Below are 21,398 nucleotides of genomic sequence, written 5' to 3'. Positions count from 1 at the left end.
TCACGGACAGGTCAAATGCGGGGTCCCGTGGCTTTGTTCCCCTTTCCAAAGGGGAAGGCCTTTCCCGGAGGCCTGGACGCCCCAAACACAGCCTGCATTCTCCCAGAGTGACTCGGCCCCAATTCATCTTTGGAGTCTTCAGCTGAAAACAATTCTACTGCCCCAACTCTGCTGCTGAATGACAGATTAGCCAAGCCTTCTAAAGCATATTGTAGAGATGCTGAACCATTAACATTTGGGAGAATGAACACTGTAAGGGAAGTTTTATACAGCCATAAGAATTATGTTTTATTACAGTTGTAAAGTGAGCTGTCTGAAATGAGTACAAAACATTCCTATTGTGCACCAAAGTGGAAAGGCTGCCAAGATTTTTTTATTAATGAATTTTTACTAGTTTTAGGAAGTATGTCACTTATGCATGAATAAATGTTCATGTAAGGGAACAGAAACTCGCATTTCCTTACCAGGTTGTAATTACACCGAGGACTAGCATGAATTAAGATGTGAAGCATGTTGCTACTGTAAGTAGCATGAATCTTTGCAACTGTGGATATAAATCAGTTTGTTCACTCTCCCATGTCTAACAGCGACAGCACAATGTTGAGTTGTAATGACATTTGTACTGAGCTCAAAGCTACGAGCCCACCATGTTAGAATGCACGGAAGTGTTTCCCAGATTTTACCCCCCCCCAACTTTAATCCTGTATTGTGGGGTGATGGGAGGATTAACATTTTAAGACATTTGCACATAGTGGCCTGTTTTTAATAGATGGGTTAATCCATCTGGCCGTTTAGGGTCACCAAACATCGATGATGCCTACATGTATGGACAACCTTCCCCCGACGCACACGTTAACATTTGCCCACCCACGTATGGTAGGAAACTTTCCCAGCGTCTTGGGAAAGGCCGACTTTTTCAGACATTTTGGTTTGTGGGGACTGTACATTATGAAAGGAAAAAAGGTTCAGGACACGGACGCGGCCGTGGTTTAAAGGACAGATGTGGCTTGGGTCATTTTCTTTTCCCATTCCCCTAATCTGCTTTTCATTGTGCCCGAGAAAGAGAGCAAAACAATCCCACAGCTGCTTAACTCTCCCTGTCTCACTGATTAAAGGGCTTCAGAGAATGTTCTAGAGCATCTGAATCCACAGACTAACCAGCGTTGTGTGGCTTACCGTTAATAGGGCTGTGTCACTGTGATTACCATCAGATTTTAGTACGACAAATTGATCGGTGGTCCTTGCCATCCTGTGAACCTGCCCACATTAATGTGCAGTATATATTTATTAAAACAAACTTTTAAGTGAGTTTACAGTCTATTCCTTTGAATTATGGCAGCATAAAGGCTGCATGTCATCTGCAATAGGGACTGGCGTCAGATTAAACCATTTGCTACATTTTTAAGATAAAGTCTTAAAGATGCCTTAAAACAGGATTATGAGAAAGCATTTTCTCGTTTCATTTTTCCTTTTTTGAATTTTGAAAAAGTTTGAAGAAAAATTATTTTGATGCCTGCATTGAAATTGGTGCTTCTAAGCTCATGTGATGATCGGAGGAACCCTCTTGTCTTGCAAGCTTAGTCATGCCACAGTAGGTCTTTGAGCCTGAAACTTTCCTCTTTTAGAAAATCGAGTCACTCGCTTGTGTGAATATCCTTGGCTGCAAAGTGTCAAACGGCTTCAGTTCCCAAGTAAAGTCAACCATGCATCAAAAGCAACTCTCATGGAGAGATGTGGGGTCTAGTTTAGCATTGTCCTCCAAATGACTGTGTGTTTGACATCAAAGGCGGTCTGTAGCTTTTGCAACGATGGAACAACAGGCTTGGCCATCGCTGAGAAAGAACTACGGTAGTTTTCCAGGTGACATAATGTTTGCAGTGAGTAGTCATTATTTTAATAGTGGTTGTAGTGCCATTGTCTTACTGTGGATGCAGTGCAACATTCAGTGTGAGGCTTTGTGAGCAGGAACACATTATGTTCCATGGTGTTGCTGTGACCCTTGAATTAACTGTGAGCTTGACTGGTGACTTTTTCTATTCAAACAAAAATAATAAGATGAAAGCATATGCATTTTGCTTTAATCATCCGCATCTTGCCCCTTGAAGAGCAACCTTGGCTTTATAGGTTTGCAAAACTAGTTTCTTTCCAAAGAAATACACGTTTTATTCCTTTGTATACTGCTAATTTATCCTCAAGAAACAACAGAAAATGTCTCATTACTGTCGGGGGGGAAAAAGGCAGATTTATTTTCCATTATCTTCCACTTCATTTACCCTCCAAAGAGGTTCTGTCTGCTTAATTTCAGCAGGGCTTTTCAGTGCTGTGAAGAATAAATTGTAATTTGGTAATATTATGCGCTTGTACAGCTTCTCCTGAAGCATTAAGGCTAAATTGAATAAAGATTTCTGTGAAGTCTGTGTTTTGCTGATAATAGGTAAACACACAGTTTTAACTTCAGGGGCCTTTTGCCGACTTAGAATTTTGTAAATATTCAAAAGAAATAACCCCATTTTTTTTAAAAGATAAATTGCAGGCAAGAAATTATGAAAATATTGTGGAAGCCTTGTTCTTCCATGTTGTGTTTCTGGAAGGCTTGTTGGTTTTTGAAATGGACGCGCTCAGGAGCTTAAACCTTGATAGCTGGGTAGAGGCATCTCAAGAGCAGGCCCTCAAGTTTTTGCATTGCCAGTTTTGAAATGGACATACAAAAATGTTGGATGAGTTTTTCCCTTGTAGAATGGCGAGACCTGCCTCTTTCCACTATTATTCAGCATTCAGTTGATCAATAAAAAAAAAAAAAATCATAATCCCTCCACCGCCCTCTCACTTTGAGGGACAACGTTTTTTTCTCCAGATGAAAATATACAATACTGATTTATACAAACATTAAATAAAATTTGGTTGGAAAGGAAAATCATGGTCATACATGCAATTTGAACAAAAGTGAACAGGAAATAATGACAAAAATAAAATTAATAATAACAAATTAACAAAAATGATATAATTAACAAAATAGTTAAATCATATTCCAACAATATTTACAGTTTTAGTACAATTCATTCATCCTGACAAAACAATTTACTTTTCCCTTTTTCCTACTCCTTTTGGTTTTTCTTGCCGTCTCTTTTACCTTTATTTTTGTGCCCCAATGTGGCCTGACACCAACCCTCAATTAAAACAGCTGATTAAGCAGTTAAATTATCTTCCCTTGTTTCTTGCCTGGTAGTTTCTGATTTAAATATGAAAAGACTGTTAATAGCAAATTGATCTCTGGTATCGAAGTAACTGAATAACATTTTCAGTGTCGAGTTGTGTGGGGTTTTAGACAAACACAATTACCCCTATGATAAATCTGGTATGGGCGTTTCATTATGATTTTCATTATGATTTTTTTACTGTGAAAAATGCATGATTGCGGTCATGATGAAGCTGAGTCTGAGCACAGCTAATGAAGAGCATGGGTTGCTTAATTGGGCCACTTGTTGGGATTTAATCACAGTTGTTCCGCAGCATGTTCTCTTGATCAAAATGGAAATCTGTCTGATAGCCTTCTGGCCCCCAGCGGTGTGGATTGCCTTCACCTGTTATGGCCATTTTAGGGTCCCCTCCCCCATCTCTCAATTATCCTGTCCGACACCCGAGACCCCGCTCAAAGTCCTCATTGGGAAAAAACATCTAGAGATATGCAGTGGATACGTACAGTAACCATGAGAAGACATTGAACTCAGCACTTCCTTGTGCGTGTCTGCGTGCAGGCGCACATGTGTGTGTGTGTGTGTGCAGGCACGCGTGTGTGTGTGTGTGTGCGTGCAGGCGTGTGTGTGTGTGCAGGCACGCGTGTGTGTGTGTGTGTGTGCGTGCAGGCGTGTGTGTGTGTGTGTGCAGGCACGCATGTGTGTGTGTGTGTGTGTTTGTGCATGCAGGCGTGTGTGTGTGTGTGCATGTAGGCGTGCATGTGTGTGTGTGTGTGTGTGTGTATGTGCAGGTGCGTGTGTGTGCGTGCACGCGTGTGTGTGTGTGCATGTAGGCATGCATGTGTGTGTGTGTGCGTGCAGGCGTGCATGTGTGTGTGTGTGTGCGTGCAGGCACATGCGTGTGTGTGTGCGTGCAGGCGCGTATGAGTGTGCGCGTGCAGGCGTGTGTGTCTGTGTGTGTGTGCAGGCACGCATGCGTGTGTGTGTGTGTGTGTGTGCGTGCAGGCGTGTGTGTGTGTGTGTGTGCATGTAGGCATGCATGTGTGTGTGTGTGTGTGTACGTGCAAGCGCGTGTGTGTGCGTGCAGGCGTATGTGTGTGTGTGTGCATGTAGGCGTGCATGTGTGTGTGTGTGTGTGTGTGTGTGTGCGTGCAGGCGTGCGTGTGTGTGTGTGTGTGTGTGTGCAGGTGTGTGTGTGTGTGTGTGTGCAGGTGCGTGTGTGTGTGTGTAAGTGTAAGGCGCACGTGTGTGTGTGTGCGTGTAGGCACGTGTGTGTGTGTGTGCGTGCGCATGCATGTGTGTGTGTTTGCGTGTGTGCGCATGCGTGCGTGTGTATGTGCGTGTGTGTGTGCATGCGTGCAGGCTCATGTGTATGCCCTTCTTTCTTATGTTTGATCTTTCTATCATTTTGACCACAATCGTAATATTTCTGAGATGACTACCATCTCAGTTATTACCTCTGTTGTAATATTCCTTAATGTGCTTTTCGAATGCCGTGAGGCCATTAAGTGATTAAGTTATTATGTGTTTTCCAGATCTTCTTTTTCAGTACTTTCACCAACTTTATACAGTGGTTAAATGCATCTTTTAAAATGCAACAGTTAGTGATTTTATATTACACGGGAATTAATGTTCTTTAAGCATTTAAAGCAGAATTTTACAGAATATTAGTTATGTACCATTATAGCATTAGAGATACTTTTCTTACACAAGTGGAGAACATTAGTGTTAGACTCAGGAATATATACAACAATCTGGACTCATGAACGCTCGGAATATCCACGGAATATTCACGGAATATATTGCTAGCAAGAAGGCGCAGAAGGCTCATTTGTAACCAATAAGCATACAGTTAACTGACTAATCTTACAATTAGTATTGTACACAAAAGTAATTACCTCTATACAGCTAACCTAATTCTTACACCATTATACCTATTACATTATTATCCCAAAAGGAAATCCTACAATAAAGAGGCTTGCTAAAGAGTGTCCGGGGAGCCGTGGTGCATTCTCATGAGGTGGGGGAGAGCCATCAATTAAGGATCTTATTACCATTATTAAGGGAATTCTGTAGGACTACAATTTTAAGTGTCTCAAACTGCATATAGTCCATTTATGGCTATTACTATTATGACTATGCATAAGCCAGGCAATCTGTGCATGTGTGATTTAAAACTCACAAGCTTGTTTCACACAACAATTACCACAATCAAATTGTGATGTGGATTTTTTATGTGACATTTTTAAAATTTTGTAGGGGGCGGGGGGATTCTATACCACCATAATACCCACTTGTCCCTCGACCATTGGATTGGATTTTTGACTGCATGACACTAATGTGAGATGTCTGCCATGGTTTTACAATGATGCTGAGATGACGGATATTTTGTACAGACATGATAAGGCCTAATTAGGTGCTTAAAGGGGTGTTTGCAATTTTGCTTGTAATCAGCCCATCCAAACGGATCTGATGGATCATGTTTATGAAAAAAAGGCACTGGAGGAACCGTACATGGGCATGACTTAATATGCTGGTGCAGGGGGAGGCCAACTGGGAGCCATTGTCAGGCATTTCGGCTTTGTTACAGAAGGCCTTAGAAAACAAAATGGCCGCCCCCCAGGGGGAGGTGATGGAGACTTGGAGACTGCGGCGCTCCAAGGCGGTTTTCCATTCAAGCAAGTCACGTCCAGGTAATATGGAGCTTTTCCGGCAATCCTCCGGGGCCCATACTGGAACTAATTCTTCCGACGCCTGGCTTTGTGCGTGCTGCCCTGGCGAACCCTCAGAAACGACCCGCAGCTCTCCCTCATTTTGTCCGGGGAAGAGATTTGACAGAAAATTATTGGGAGCTGGGAATGAGTAGCTCTGAGCTGTCATTTTCAGATCAAAGTCCCGCGTTACTAATCATTTGGAATTGCGTCTGTGCAGCATAGAGGTTGAGATCTGGACCGAAGGGTTGTGGATCTGGTTTGAAATGACGGATTGATGTTAGCAAGGTTAATTGCCGCCATTTGTAAGAGGGCGTTCTCTCCTCAGTGGTAAATGAAGGCCGACTTCGGCACATGTAAGAAGATGAAAATTGCCTGTTTCTTCCGTCTCTCCAGCTCTCTTAAATGTCAGGCCGCTGCCATAATCACAGATACTTCCTGCGCCTACGCTAGCAGCCTATTACACGAGAGCGTTAGCCATGGTCGAGTTGTTCGCAACAGACTAGGCCAATATTATTCTTGTTTTTCATTTTTTATTGTCCATCATTAATTGTGCATTGCGTATCCTCCAGATCAACAGGCAATGTCACTGGCTTTAAAATGAAACAAACAAAAAATATCCCTACCCATCCCATTGGTACGGTCTGCTAAAAAGGTCTTATCTCAGTCTCGTTGCCTAGCAATTGCTACCCATCCAGGGTAGGACCTCATCAGGTGAAGTCAGTGGTTCTCACACATTCTTAGTCCATGACCTGCTTCATGACCAAATATATTTGCAGGTTTTAATTTGCCTGGTTGTGAATTTCTGTATGATGTACAATCATATACAATGAGGTGGTTTGAGACCCACGCTGAATCAACTGTAGTTGAGTCAGTTAGTTAGTCTCGTGGCTCCCAGAGCTGAATGAGGTTTGAGATTCTGTGATAATATTAATTATGTTTATGGTAAAAGCAATGCTTTAAGTCGTCTGCTCCATAAATGTCAGTTTGGATCCTGTACAGATGTTTAAATGTTTGAATTTCAGCTCTATGCTACACTGTGTATTCCGGGAGGGTTTTGAGTCACTAAAGCAGTTGTTGTCCCTGTGGGAATGCATGAGAGGCGTAAATGCCCCATCATACGGCACAGTACAGCTTTTTCCTGCACGCTGGACACAGAGAAGCTCGATGAGTTTCAGCATGAAAAGCTGCATATTATTGAAGAATTAATTACAGGGAGGTATGCGGGGGCCTGGCAGTCTCAGGCTTTTAATAGTGCGCAGATTGCTTTTTCATATGCTCTCGGGAGAGCCACCGTAGATTAGACAGATATGAGAAATGCTGCCCATTAAAACAAGCAAACAGGAAATGCGCAATTAAAAGGAGATGACCTTTAATCAAACAGGGTGGGAGACCACAGGCAAAAGGTAGCGGGTGGGTGTGATGTGTTTTATTTTGGTGATTTAAGTCCTGGAGGTGTGGCCTCTCACCAAACTGTGTGTGTGTGTGTGTGTGTGTGTGTGAAGAAGAGCAAAACTAACACATGCATTTAATTGTGAGAGAAATGTAGTGACAAATTGTGATTGAATCCAGACCTTTGCGAAGCGGACACAAAGTGCTATCTGCTACATTGTCTATACAATTCCCTCTCTGTCAGACTAAGGGCAGAATTCAATCAACATTTGACCTTAGCTTCTAACTTTCACAAGTAATTGTAATTGTGTTACGTTTTTGACTTCTTCTTCTTTATACTTTTCCGTGTTCAGTGATAACCGATGAGAGCTCGGCAAACTATGTTTGCGAAGAACAAAATGCTAACGCTAAGCAGAAGTTATAGATATGTGGATTGAACCCAGGCCCGAATGATAGGAATCTGACAAGCTGTTCTGTACATGTATCCAGCTGGAAAATAAATAAGTTAAGGAAAGCGTGTGAAAATGACAGTCTAGCCCCTTCCAGGGACGGTATTCCAGAGCATTTCTCTCACTAACACCAGCAGAGATGGGGTGGGTGCGGGTGACATTAGAAAGGTGCCAGATCACTGCTGCATAGCGAGTCCACTCACACACCGCCCAGCCCCGAGTTATCCAGAAAGATTTTCCACATAGGATCTGGGAGCGGGCTTCTGACAGGCAGATAAAGTGTTGGGTGGGTGGGGGTAAGAATGGTGCTGTCGATGTTGTGGAATTTGGGGAGTTTAACACTCGTTTAGCCCCGGTATCAAGCTTTGCCGTAATTGCTCGCTAAATGAAATCCCCCCAGGCCTTTCTGTCGATAACAGCAGACTGTGGTAGCTTAGCGCTATCTTCCTGGAGCCCTCTGGTCTCGATCCAGTGAGAGTGTAATCCTCCACACTCTGTTCACTTTGCTGGACATCGTACAATGGCTGCCATTTTTTCCCCCTTCTGATCCTTGGTAGCAGAACGAGAGCTTAAAATTATAGGTTTATATCTGCAGGTAGTATAATTTGAAGACTTCTTAGAACTGTGTTATGTGACCTTTGTGTTGAATCATCATTACTGAAAAAAGTAAGTTCAGGAATTGAATCTGGTGTGTAGTAACAGAAAAGAGCATTTCCATCTTAACGAATGAGTCTTATAATTCTAAGCTCTGGAAATGGTGCTGTGCTTTGTGAAAAGTGAAAATTGATAAATCAGTATTTGGAAGTTGTAAGGGTCATTCATTCCCTGAATTCAATCAACAGTTTGAAAATGGCCTGTTGTCAGTAATTGTAAAATTGCTCTGTCTATGGCCTGTTTGAAGTAACAATGCCATTTTGCCTCAGAAGGAGGCCAGTGTGAGAAATAGAAGGCAGAAAAGGTTTTCTTTGTTTCCCAGTAGACAGAGCTGACATTTCTCACAGGTCGATGTACGGTGTTTCCCTGTTGAACCTTGAGTTTTTTTGTGCGTTTGCTCTCTTGTATCACCGACAAGGCTTGTCTCTGTAGTGGTTGAGCAGGACCTGACCTACACAGTCATGTAGAAATGTGTCTGAAAAAACAGTTGTGGATTGCTGTATTGGATTTGAGCGGGTGCAGTTTCACCAGGTGTTGATGTAGCTAACTGACAAAAGCACAAGTGTTTTTTTTTCTTTCTTGTGAAGAGAAGTCAAAAGAAAAAAAGGGGGGGGGGAGCTGGAGCAATAAGGTTGCACCACCGGTTCCTGGAGGCTTGCTCAGCTGGAGAAAGCCCAGCATTGATCTGTGGCAGGTTGATTTAATGGAAGTCCCTGCCAGTTTGGAGATGGAAATCAAAGCCTGTGTACTCTAATGCCTGAGGCGATCCAACCTTCTTACCTCCTCAGTGTCGTCAAAAACGCTCCTGCTTCAGCAGTGACAGTCCATCTTAGGAGAGAAAATGGGCATGTGTCCACCAGAAAGGAAAGATGATGATGATTTTAAAAGGGGAAATTGGCTTACTGGTATGGAAAGAACAGGATGTCATTTTGGGAGTCCACTGACTTGACATCTCAAGGGTGGTGGGGGTGGGAGGCATGGGCTTTCTGTCAATCTCTGTACTAGTACTCTGTACTCACATGCTCTGATATGTCTTGGGGTATGTTCCTTGTGTGTGTACGTGTGTGTGTGCTCGTTTATGTTTGTCTGTGCAGTGTGTGGATGCAAACCACCACCCTACTCCTTCATGCTTAGTGACTTTGACTTATTTGACGGAACAATCAAAAAAGTCTGTCCTGACTCAGTGCTTATGAAGTGGTGTGCACTAGTCTACATTACATTACATTACATTACATTATTGGCATTTGGCAGAAGCTCTTATCCAGAGTGCCGTACAGTTGATTAGACTAAGCAGGAGACAATCCTCCCCTGGAGCAATGCAGGGTTATGGGCCTTGCTCAAGGGCCGAACGGCTGTGCAGATCTTATTGTGGCTACAGCGGGATTAGAACGACCGACCTTGTGTGTCCCAGGCATTTACCTTAACCACTACACTACAGTCCACATCCTCAGGGGTCTCATCTGTCCAAGGAAGTGCCATGGTCTTGTAGACTGGGCCACAACAGTAAACGGTTTGCATTACGTTAAGAGCTGTTTAATGGCCAAAGTACCATTGCAGCAAATTTCATAGCAACAGCTCTGAAAAATCTTTATTGATTTTTTGCCATGCTGTTTATGTATACAGTCAGGTCCATAAATATTGGGACATTGACACAATTCTCCTCTTTTTGGCTCTATACACCACCACAATGGATTTGAAATTAAACGAACTGCAGACTTTCAGCTTTAATTTGAGGGTATTTACATCCAAATCAGGTGAACGGTGTAGGAATTACAACAGTTTCTATATGTGCCTCCCACTTTTTAAGGGACCAAAAGTAATGGGACAATTGGCTGCTCAGCTGTTCCATGGCCAGGTGTGTGTTATTCCCTCATGATCTCATTTACAAGGAGCAGATAAAAGGTCTAGAGTTCATTTCAAGTGTGATATTTGCATTTGGAATCTGTTGCTGTCAACTCTCAATATGAGATCCAAAGAGCTGTCACTAACAGTGAAGCAAGCCATCATTAGGCTGAAAAATCAAAACAAACCCATCAGAGAGATAGCAAAAACATTAGGTGTGGCCAAATTAACTGTTTGGAACATTCTTAAAAAGAAAGAACGCACCGGTGAGCTCAGCAACACCGAAGGACCCGGAAGACCACGGAAAACAACTGTGGTGGATGACAGAAGAAGAAAAACCCCTTCACAACAGTTGGCCAGATCAAGAACATTCTCCAGGAGGTAGGTGTATGTGTGTCAAAGTCAACAATCAAGAGAATACTTCACCAGAATTAATACAGAGGGTTCACCACAAGATGTAAACCATCTTTGAGGTGAGCCTCAAAACCAGGAAGACCAGATTAGAGTTTGCCAAACAACATCTAAAAAAGCCTTTACAGTTCTGGAACAACATCCTATGGACAGATGAGACAAAGATCAACTTGTACCAGAATGATGGGAAGAGAAGAGTATGGTGAAGGAAAGGAACTGCTCATGATCCAAAACATACCACCTCATCAGTGAAGCATGGTGGTGGTAGTCCAAATCTCCAATTTGTCGAAAAACATTTTCACGGGGGGAAAGACACCACAGCAGCAAGCTGTTCAGGAAAATCAGACTATTTAGCACTAGTGCATAAAGCCGGACCAAAAACATGGACCCGAACTGCCATTTTTACACCCATTTCATACACAGTTACTCCTCCTACAACTCCACCTCCAACCTCATTCTGGCAAATCACCCACATTGTTCTTATCTTAACTCCTCCCACAACGTCATTGTGGCAAATCGCCAAAGGTCCTTATGCTCTGCCAGCTCTGTACAAAGTTCAGGACGTCCCCTGTCCTCACTTCACCCTGCACCTGCTCTTGGCAGAGTGGGAAACTACAAGATCTCATAAAGTTCTGGATGCCCCACCTCTAACACACACGTCATCCATACACATCACTCTGTATCTTTCCACATATAAGATCTTTTGTTCTGTGAATTTTCCCCTACAGTAGTGTCATGGCGTGGGCATGTATGGCTGCCAATGGAACTGGTTCCCTTGTATTTATTGATGATGTGACTGCTGACAAATGCAGCAGGATGAATTCTGAAGTGTTTCGGGCAATATTATCTGCTCATATTCAGCCAAATGCTTCAGAACTGATTGGACGGCGCTTCACAGTGCAGATGGACAATGAGCCGAAGCATACTGCGAAAGCAATCAAAGAGTTTTTTAAGGCAAAGTGGAATGTTATGCAATGGCCAAGTCAATCACCTGACCTGAATCCGATTGAACATGCATTTCACTTGCTGAAGACAAAACTGTCTTCAGGCTGTAATTGACTGCAAAGGATTTGCAACCAAGTATTAAAAAGTGAAAGTTTGATTTATGATTGTTAGTTTGTCCCATTACTTTTGGTCTCTTAAAAAGTGGGAGGCACATATAGAAACTGTTGTAATTCCTACACCGTCCACCTGATTTGGATGTAAATACCCTCAAATTAAAGCTGAAAGTCAGCAGTTAAAGCACATCTTGTTCGTTTAATTTCAAATCCATTGTGGTGGTATATAGAGCCAAAAAGATTAGAATTGTGCCGATGTCCCAATATTTATGGACCTGACTGTATATTTATATCTTTATTATATATAAAAAATGTTTTTTTGTTAAAAGGGAGTGGGGAGAGCAAAGAGATCGCCACAGAGAAATGCATGTATCTTTCATTAATGCATATTCATATTATGCATATGCATAATTCCTTACTATGTGTACACTGCTTGCATCGAAAGAAAAGAGTCAGGTTTCCCTGGAGGCCACTGACTCAGATGTTCACTTCCTGATATAGGATATGCTTGATGTAGAACATTTTGCAGATAAATGCAATATTTTTGGTGCTGGGACAGGCTTGAAGTCTGGTTGCCTGTTTGAAATGTCAAAGATGATATTCTTTTTTTGTCAGTTATATTTCAAACAAATAGTCTCAAAACATGATGCAATACATTCTGAAATGTGTTCTTTGAAGCCGTGTTGTACTTAATTAGTAGCCAGTGGATGTCTAGGCTCAGTCAGTGAACTTCTGCCATCTTAGCTGCTAGCTTGGTTGCCAGGTTGCTGTTAAGGCCCCTTGTCTAACTGAGAGTCTCGAAGGAGGGGAAAAAAGCATAGCATAAGCATAGCAGAGGATTTGAGCTCAAACAATCCAAACTACGAGCTTTTTTGTGTTCCTGCTTCTTTTGCTTGCATGTGTTTTTTAAGCGGAATGTGGCAGCGCAGAAAGTGCACACATCTCTCTGCCAGAGCGGGGTCGCTTGTGTGAATTCCCTTCGGCTCGTCTTGTAATTGTCGAGCACATTCATCAAAGCGCCATTGTTCCAACGGGGAATTCTGCACACGGATACCAGCGGGCGATGTGCCTTTGACACGCCATTAGCTAACGTTGGATGGCAGCCTCATAGAACGGGAACAATTCCATTTCTTTTTTCCCCCTATTCACTGTGAATATATTTGTATTTGGTGGGGAATGGCGTTGGGGGTTTCGGAATTTGAAGCTGCAGCATTTCAAAAAGTTTTGGTTAGATCGGCTCATTCCTCAGTGCCTCCGTGGCACTCCGAGGTAAAATAAAGTGAAGGAAGTTGATATTTCCAGAGACTTGAGCTCCCTTGTTTTGCATTTGTCAGGATTAATCACGCTACAAGCAGCTGCATTGGGTTTGAATAGTCTGCATGTTTTTTCAGCACACACTCGTCAGAAATGTATTCGACGCAACCAGGAAAGGTCGGCCTATCCGACGGACCAGAGAACTTCATTGATGGATCACCTGTAAAGTCCATTTGGCTTTTTTTCAGCTGAAGTCTGGATAAAATGATACAGGCAGAGCATATCCATTTTTATTGCAGAGATTGATCTTTCCCATCTAGATTTAAGGAGCAACACTTTTTCCAAGCCTTTTCATGTTATGTGGGAAGGTAGAGAAATGGCTGTTTCTGCTCTGGAGTGCTTTTCTATCTTATTTTTATTATGTTTTCCCCTCAAAATGTATTGAGATGACTGAACTTTAAATTTTGACTTTTAAAAAGAAAGTGCCACCAACCGGGATTGACTAGTTTAGCATTCTGAAAAATTATCTTGCGAAACTGCTTTGGAGAAATAGAAGCAAAAACTGTATTTTATTGCCTACGTCAAACATGAGGAGACATTGATTGACCAAATAGAGCCCAATGCGTAGGTCACCATCACTTAAACACTTCTGTGAAAGCACTAAAACCTGCAGCTTACCATGGTCTGTTTGGACCATGAATGAAACAAATACACCAACCCCCCATTCCCGCCCCATGCACCCCCCCCGACCATGCAATTTTAGTCAGGTTCATCACATGACCTCCCCCCACAGACAAAGGGCACTTGAGAGGTTAGCAAAGTTTTGTGTTTGTGAACGGGAGGGGCTTAAGCCCTGAATGAGACCACTGAATCAGATGTAATTCAGCCTCTGGTTTGGGCATTAAATCGCCATTTCTGCTGATGGTGGCGGTTCCTGTTTTCACAGTGCTGCATTGGCTGTCTACCACCCCGAACCGAAAGGCCTTTATCCCCTGACCATTACAACACATCTAACGCACAGTGCTTTCACGAAACAAAAGGCTAGAAGACAATTGACAGAATAGTAAGATAATAAGACAGCAACAAAACAATAAATAAATTTATTTTTTTTAAAGCTTCTGTGGCATAACTTTAAAGTGTATATAGGGAGTATAGGTATTCTCTCACTTTGAACACCCCTTTTTGTGGCTGTTGGAGTTCTCTCTCTCCTTGGGGAATGTGTGTGTTCGTTGTGAGTGTGTTAGATTGTTGGTGGAAGGACTGCACAACTGGGCAGTTTTTCGGCAATGCTTAAGGGCCAGACAGTAAGCTTATGTCACACATGCAAACCATCTCGAGCTTGTTAATGCTGTCAAATTTCCGAACTTTTTCACCTGATTCTAACAACATTTAGCGTGGCCAAACCCGGCCTACGCACATCATCCAACTTTGTGTATTTTCCTGTCAGGTTTTTTTCCCCCAGAAATGTCAGACAGACGGAGAGTTCATTCTCTTTTTGAAAACACTCCAGTCTTCTCCCTCCAGCAATGTAACTGCTAAACCAAAAAAAAAGAGAGAAAGTGAGAGAAAAAGGAGTTTTTAGGGCACGAGGTGGCTGTGCTCAGAGTAGCTGGCTCCAGTGCTTGTTACTGAAATATCCAGACAGCCCAGACAAAGGTGGGGGGAGGATCACACTGCAGCAATGCCAGGACGCGCTTAGCAACCATTATGGATGCGCTCATAAACCATCGCTAAGGCAAAGCAGTGGTAGTCAGGGTGTGTGTAAGAGCTGCAGCTATGAATGCAGTGAAGGGTAAGAGCCAAGCCTATTCAGTGCATCACCAGGAACAAAAGAGTAGGGAGGGTGGGGGCGGTCATTTAAATAAATTAAATGCTGGAAGAAGAATGTGCTGCAGTATCCTCAAATGTGTTTTCGTATAAATGTCTTGTGTTCCCAATAACAAACTTATCAAATATGTGGCTATAAATGGGACACTATTCAAACACTATGTTGCTTTTAATTGATTTATTTAGAAGCTTTGTACATAAGTCAAATCTTCATTTCTGTGTCGATTAATGATTAAAGTTCAAGGACAAATTTGGGGTCAGAGCATTAGCTGAACTGTAACATGCGTGTGCGATTATTACTCGTTTGAAGTTGCCAGCTGCCATTAGCACAGTCAGCCTGAATCCTCTCCAGCTTTTTTTACTCCAATAATGTTCTGGGTGTAAGTGCCATTGACAGACTCATTAGAACTGGCAGACAGAGCGGTATGTATTAATTGTTATCAAAGTTGTCGTCCGGCATGGTGTGTTGATGGCGTGAGGGACTTGTAGCCTAAATAGTCTTCTTTTCTTTGAATCGCAGTATCGGCATGTGGAAAATGGGATTAGACATTGACTGAATTACGGCACCACTTTATCTCCTCCTGCTCGGAGGGGCGATGAATAATTCAGCTCATTCCCAGCGATACGACTGGTGGATTAAACGCAGGCTCTTTCTCCACATTAAATAATTTCCCTCTCCACGCCATCCTCGGTTGCAGGAAAAGTAACAGACAGATGTGTATTTTGTGACTTTGTATGTTAAATTATTCAAATTGCAGTCATTCATACACATTCTATCACCAAGTAAAATAGGCCCAGTGGTTGGTGGGCAGGCTTGTTAGTGTGCATTGCACTCGTACCTTCTGAGTGGTCCACAGGGATCAAGGAGGCGGAGCTATTCATTTTGAAATGCTTTTAAGTTATAGTCATGAAAAACGAGCCTGGAAATCTTAACCGTGAGTGTTTCCACTGGAGTGCAGTTTAAGCCTTCTCATATTCATGAAAAAGTAACTTTAAAAAAAATCTATTATCATGAAGGCATTGCTGTGTTGTTCGCATAAATAAACAACACCAAAGGCATGGACTTAAGAGTACTGTTGTAAGAGTACTTTCACAATTGCAGTGCACTCAAATGCTTTTAAACTCAACCTTTCATCAGCCTTATCAGCATTTCTGCCTCGCTCACTGCCATCCCCGCATATAACACTGTGCCTTTTCCAGCTGGATGACAAATCTTTTTTATTTATTTTTTAACTAAGGGGGCTTTCAAGTTTTTTTCTGCGCCTGTATGATAAAGCAGACTGGAAGCACAGTTATGTTCACTTTGAGAGAGTAAAGCTGTGGCTTCCCATCTCTCTGACAATACAAAGAATACAACCCACCCCCCTTATTCTATTTCTACAGTTGTAAAAGAAAGAATATAAAAAGATAAATGCAGAGAAATAGGGGGAAAACTGAAAGGCTTCAGTGCACCTCTTCAAAACATGTCTCCTCAGCTAGGTGGGATTCAGCAGGAGCGAAGCTTCATATCGGTTTACCTTCCTCTTCGGGATGTTTAAGAATGGCCCTAAAAAGGATTTATCTCGGTCTCCTTTCTAGGGCTAGTTTTTTATTTGTCTCCATTTTGTGGAGTTTTAAGGGAAGGAAGGGGGTTCTTTCATAGATTAAATTATCTCAGTCTTATTATCTTATTATTGCATAATAGAAAATTGAAGAAATTATATTAATTATTCCTCTGTTAGCAGATCCTTACTCAGCAGACAGCATTCCAGGTCGAACCTTTGATCCTGTGCAGTGCTCCAAGCCTTCCTTGCATGACAAGCTTGTAGGCGCTGCACCTGGTGCATACTAAACACTCAGGAAGTGCATAAGTGTCATTTGGCATTCTGGGAGGCAGAAAGAAACAGCACTGCGCAAGGTCACTTTGCAAACAAGGCTGGGATCAATACCACTAGGAAGTGTCCACGGCTGACATAAATGATGCTTCTTGGATTGGGTATCTAGCTCATGGCATTCCTCCTTCCTCAAATCTTCACCAACCACGCAAAAAATATTTTGAGTGGCTATAACTCTAGGACGCAAGGTCACCCATTTCATATTTTACCTCTGAGGTAGGTGGTGTGAGAACAGTTGATTGACCAAATGTTTTTTTTGGTGAGGAATTTGATGCTAACCTTCTCTGATTTGTTGTGATTTTGCCCCCATGAATTGAATACAAATAATGTAGCCCTTGTAACCAATGAGCCAGGGATTATTTAGTCATATACATTATATCTGGAAATTGATCTTAGTTTTGTTTTTAATCAGTTCCATGTGTGTGTCTCCTCTGTTTCCAGTGAGATTCCTTGACTGTGGAAAAAACAGACGACTACAGTTCGAGATCAGCGATCCTGTCCACTTCCGAATAAAGGCTGATGGCCTGGTCTATGCCATAAAGACTTTCCAAATCTCAATCAATCAGACCATGTTTCTGATAATCAAGGCCCGAGATGCTGACTCTCAGGAACAGTGGAAGTCAGAGGTGAAGCTATCTTCTAAGCCTGGTGTAAGTCAGCAGGTAAGACCAGCTTTGCACAGATTTGTTTGTCTGTTTTGTGTCTTTGTTTGTCCCTAGGCGTTTTTTCAGAAAACAGACTCCATTTTCCCACTTCTTGGCGGCATACACACCCAACACTTCCTTAAGTTGTAGCAGGTGTTCCATGGATGCATGCACACGAACAGCGTGATAATTAGAACACAATGTGTTGATTTGATTTTCTGAAACCGCAACATGCACTGCACTGTGGTTTGCGACAGGATTGAATGGATGCAAAGTGGGTCAGTGCACACAGGATTTCCTTTAGCTTCCTCATGTTTTTTCAGCCCTCTCACTGGATGCTAGCCTCAGGCAGTGATTTGGCCTGTGTCCCTCGGTATTCAGTCGAGAGCACGCTATCACGTTGACTTGTTGGCCTCTTGGATTCAATGTTTGTGTGCATGTGTCCCGTGTATTAACATGAAGCAGCCCATCTCACCCTCCGGCATCTGTCTGGGTGATGCAGGGCAGCCATTTTGTGCCAGTTGCCTTGTTGACCTCTTGGTTCGATTGTGTGTGTGCATATGTCTCATGCATTAACATGAGCTAGCTCATGTCAGCTACTGGTATTGTGTAGCCCCTGATGTACGTCAGCCATTTTGTAACGGAGCACTTACCACTCACCGCATCAGAGGTGAAGAAGGAGGGTGTGATGAATCTAGTTAAGCTTGGGGAATGTTTTGGGAGTGATATTTTGAATTTTGTACCCCCGTACCCCCCCCCCCCCCCACACACACACACTTTTTTGTGCCACAGGATATACCCAGTAACCTGGGACCTAGTTTTAATATGTCACCCAAAAGCCAGCAAATTCAACAGTATCATTATCACTAAATTTTGACTTGAGACATTCTATCTAGTCTTGAGCAAAGACCACTTGCTGGTGCAACCACCAAAACCAACATTGATTTTCCTGGAAGTCCCTCATACAAGAATTACCAGAGCCTGGCCTTGTTTAGCTTCAGCCACCGACTGGGCAGGGGAATGTCACTGGGGTGGCGTGGCCATAGGCTGGTATTAGTACGGGGGCTTTCCTGGCCTTGCCTCGCTTCCTTTCAAACACCTCCACAGCAGCTGTCAGTACTGTCCAGTGATTGACTGTGACAGCATTTCATGACTGCCTTCCTCATCATCCCATCAGCCTTCCCTCATAACAACTTCCCCTGTCAAACTGTGATAAGCAGCCTACTGCATCCTCTGAGGTCGACATCATCAGCAAGTCCTAATCTATTCATAGGATCCTGATGCTACTTACTGTTGCTTCCAAATCGATACACATTAATAGGATCACAAAAACAAGTGCAAGGAAATGGTGTCCTGTCATGTTCCTTTTCATGACAAATGGAAAACAAGAGATTGGTAGGCTCTGAAAACCTTCCTAGAAAGGCTGATCACCTGAAATGTGGTATTAAAAGCCAATCCGCACGACCATAAAAGTTATGCAGTTGGGAATGACTTCCTGGAGCAGTTTAAGCATCTGCTACCATAAGCTTTTGAGTTAGTAACAGAATCGCTATCTCTGTTTTCTCATTTGCTACAGTGACTGCAGTGAGTATGCAACTTTTAATGATATCATTTATCACCTTGCTCGTTTGTTAAAAAAGAGTCTGCCACTTGCCAACACAAGGCAGTACCCACATTAATAAAGAACAAGCATGCACGGCTTTTATCATGAATATCTCAAATGTTAGATGCAAAGTATTAATCATGAACCTACTGTATATATGTGAGTACTTGATATGCAGGCTTTTGCATTGCATACCAAATATCACTGCGTTGTGTGGTACAAGCTACGAAAAGGTTTTATTTTTTGGCACTCGCACATATTTTTACAGTGGTGTTATAAATCTTCACAAGGACCATGATCACATTAGCACAGTTTTGCATTGACAAAATGCAAGTAACGGGCCTTTGGGACAGCTCAAATCGATGGTGAATAACGATCCCTTCATTAGTGAGCAGCCTCTCCTCCCCTACCACCCCGTCACCATCCCAATCACCCTTCACTCTGGAAGACCACCTACCCAATCAACACTGTGATCCACATGAATAATCTCACAGGCTTTTCTCTTGTTGTGTTTCTCAAGAGGACCATGTAAACATATAGTGCTAAAAGGCATGGCTGACATAGCTTCTCCTTAATGTAGTTAAACTTCTTACTTACCCCTGCAAGAACACTCACCTGCAATCTGATATAAACAAAATCACAGCATACTGTACACACCCAAAGGGATGGATGTGTCCTCTCTGCAACGGTTCTTTTCCATCTGTCAGCCCTGACACTGCTCCCAAATACTTATGGCATTAATCCTGCCCATTTTAATAGGGTCATAAATATCTCCCAGCCCCCATTGCTGGTATCTGGTCAAACACAATTACCAACAAAAACACGATTAGCGTTAGTGCACAGACACATTTTAAAGACTGTAAATGGGGGAAGGTTTCGGGTCAAGAAGGAGGTAATTACTTTCTTTCTTTGTTTTCAGACCCTGGAGTGGTTTTTATCTTCAGAATGCTTTTTTTTTTCAAAAATTTTCTAAAAATAGTCGTTTATAAATAAAGTTAAATAAATGTTTTTATTATTATTTTTCACCCAAAATGGACCGTTGGTTAGATGCATTGTATAGAATGATCTCCAACATTTCATCTGAACATCTTGCTGTGATCCAGTCCCCCCAAAAAAGAACATAAAGGCAAATTTTGGTGGGCCAGGATTTTGAATATATATACATATTTTCTCACTGGGCCTGGATCAATCTTATTTAAAAAGTGTACCAGCTGAGGTCAGAGGAGGATTAAGGCATCTGCTATGCACCGTGTTTGGCTCCATCAGAGGAGTTGGAGCGCTGAAGCTCTTCAAACTGCCACGAGATGGCTGCTTTTTTGGGCGGCGTGTACAAAGGCGCTGGAAGCTGATTTGAAGACCCATCACAGCAGCCACATGCCAGTACGAATTACGAGAGAAAGAAGATAATAAGCGGAGGGCATAAAATATATATTCCCTTTCTTTCTCGTTCTCTTGTAAAGTCAGGAAGTTGCACTTCTGTCAGGGAATCTGACAGGGAGTCTCAGAGAGCACTTTGCAAGGCTTTGAAAGAAAAGAGGAAGTAGTCCTAGTTGAGGTTGTTTTGTGGAGGGAAATTAAGGATTTTGGGACACTATGCCAAGGATGGTAAGCTATGTTAACCTCTTGCTTGTCAAACAGAAATAAGTATGATAAACTGATCCAAACTGGTAATTCAGGGTTGTGACTGCTGGTACATATGGTTCGGTGCTAGGTTCAGAGTCTGTATCTTCCATTCAATCCATTCAATTCAATGCTTTTTGAAATTTTCAGCTCTTGGTTTTTTTCCATTTCAGGTATGGTACATTCCAGATTCTGTTCTGTTCAAAATCTCTTATAAAAAGGGGCTGATAATATTATTATTATTATTATTATGTTGGATTATAATTGATTTTGTCTTCACATACCTCAGGAGATCCAGGAGATCCTGTTTCCACGGCAGCAGCCAGGTGATGGCAGCGGCCTGAAACGCATGAAGAGAGATTGGGTCATCCCCCCCATCAATGTCCCCGAAAACTCCAGGGGACCCTTTCCCCAGGAGCTCGTCAGGGTAAGGCCACAGTCCTTACCCCCTAACCCGAAACAGCCATCCCTACATCACTGATGCCTTACATTCAGGGACATGTTGCAGAGGATATACAGGAGGTACACTCCAGCAGCACTTTATTAGGTAGACCTGTACACCAGCTTGTTAATCCAAATATTAGCAACTAAATACATAAAAGCGTGCAGACATGATGTCAGAATGTAATCTAAGTGACTTTGGCCGTGGAATGATTGTTCCTGTCGGAGAGGGTGGTTTGAGTATCTCAGAAATGTCCCGGGAGTTTCCCGCACAACAGTCTCTAGAGTTTGCAGAGAATGGTGTGAAAAACAAAAAACATCCAATGAGCGGCATTTCTGCAAAAATGTAAATAACCATGCATTACAACAGTGGTTTGCAGAAGAGCATCTCTGAACACACAATGCGTCAAACATCTAAGTGGAT

General features: G+C 42.5%; 1 protein-coding gene across 1 annotated transcript in view; it reads left to right on the top strand.

The window, feature by feature from the left end:
- LOC133136532 (cadherin-2-like) overlaps positions 1–21,398 on the top strand; it is a 74,659-nt gene that overhangs the window by 31,790 nt on the left and 21,471 nt on the right. The window contains exons 3-4 of the mRNA XM_061254103.1: positions 17,108–17,328; positions 20,823–20,960. Coding sequence (XP_061110087.1) covers positions 17,108–17,328; positions 20,823–20,960 — 359 coding nt within the window. The remainder of the gene's footprint in view (positions 1–17,107; positions 17,329–20,822; positions 20,961–21,398) is intronic.

The sequence above is a fragment of the Conger conger genome, chromosome 9 (genome assembly GCF_963514075.1).
Source record: "Conger conger chromosome 9, fConCon1.1, whole genome shotgun sequence".
NCBI lineage: Eukaryota > Metazoa > Chordata > Actinopteri > Anguilliformes > Congridae > Conger > Conger conger.
The sequence above is the reverse complement of the archived record's forward strand: the minus strand, read 5'-3'. Positions and strand labels throughout refer to the sequence as shown.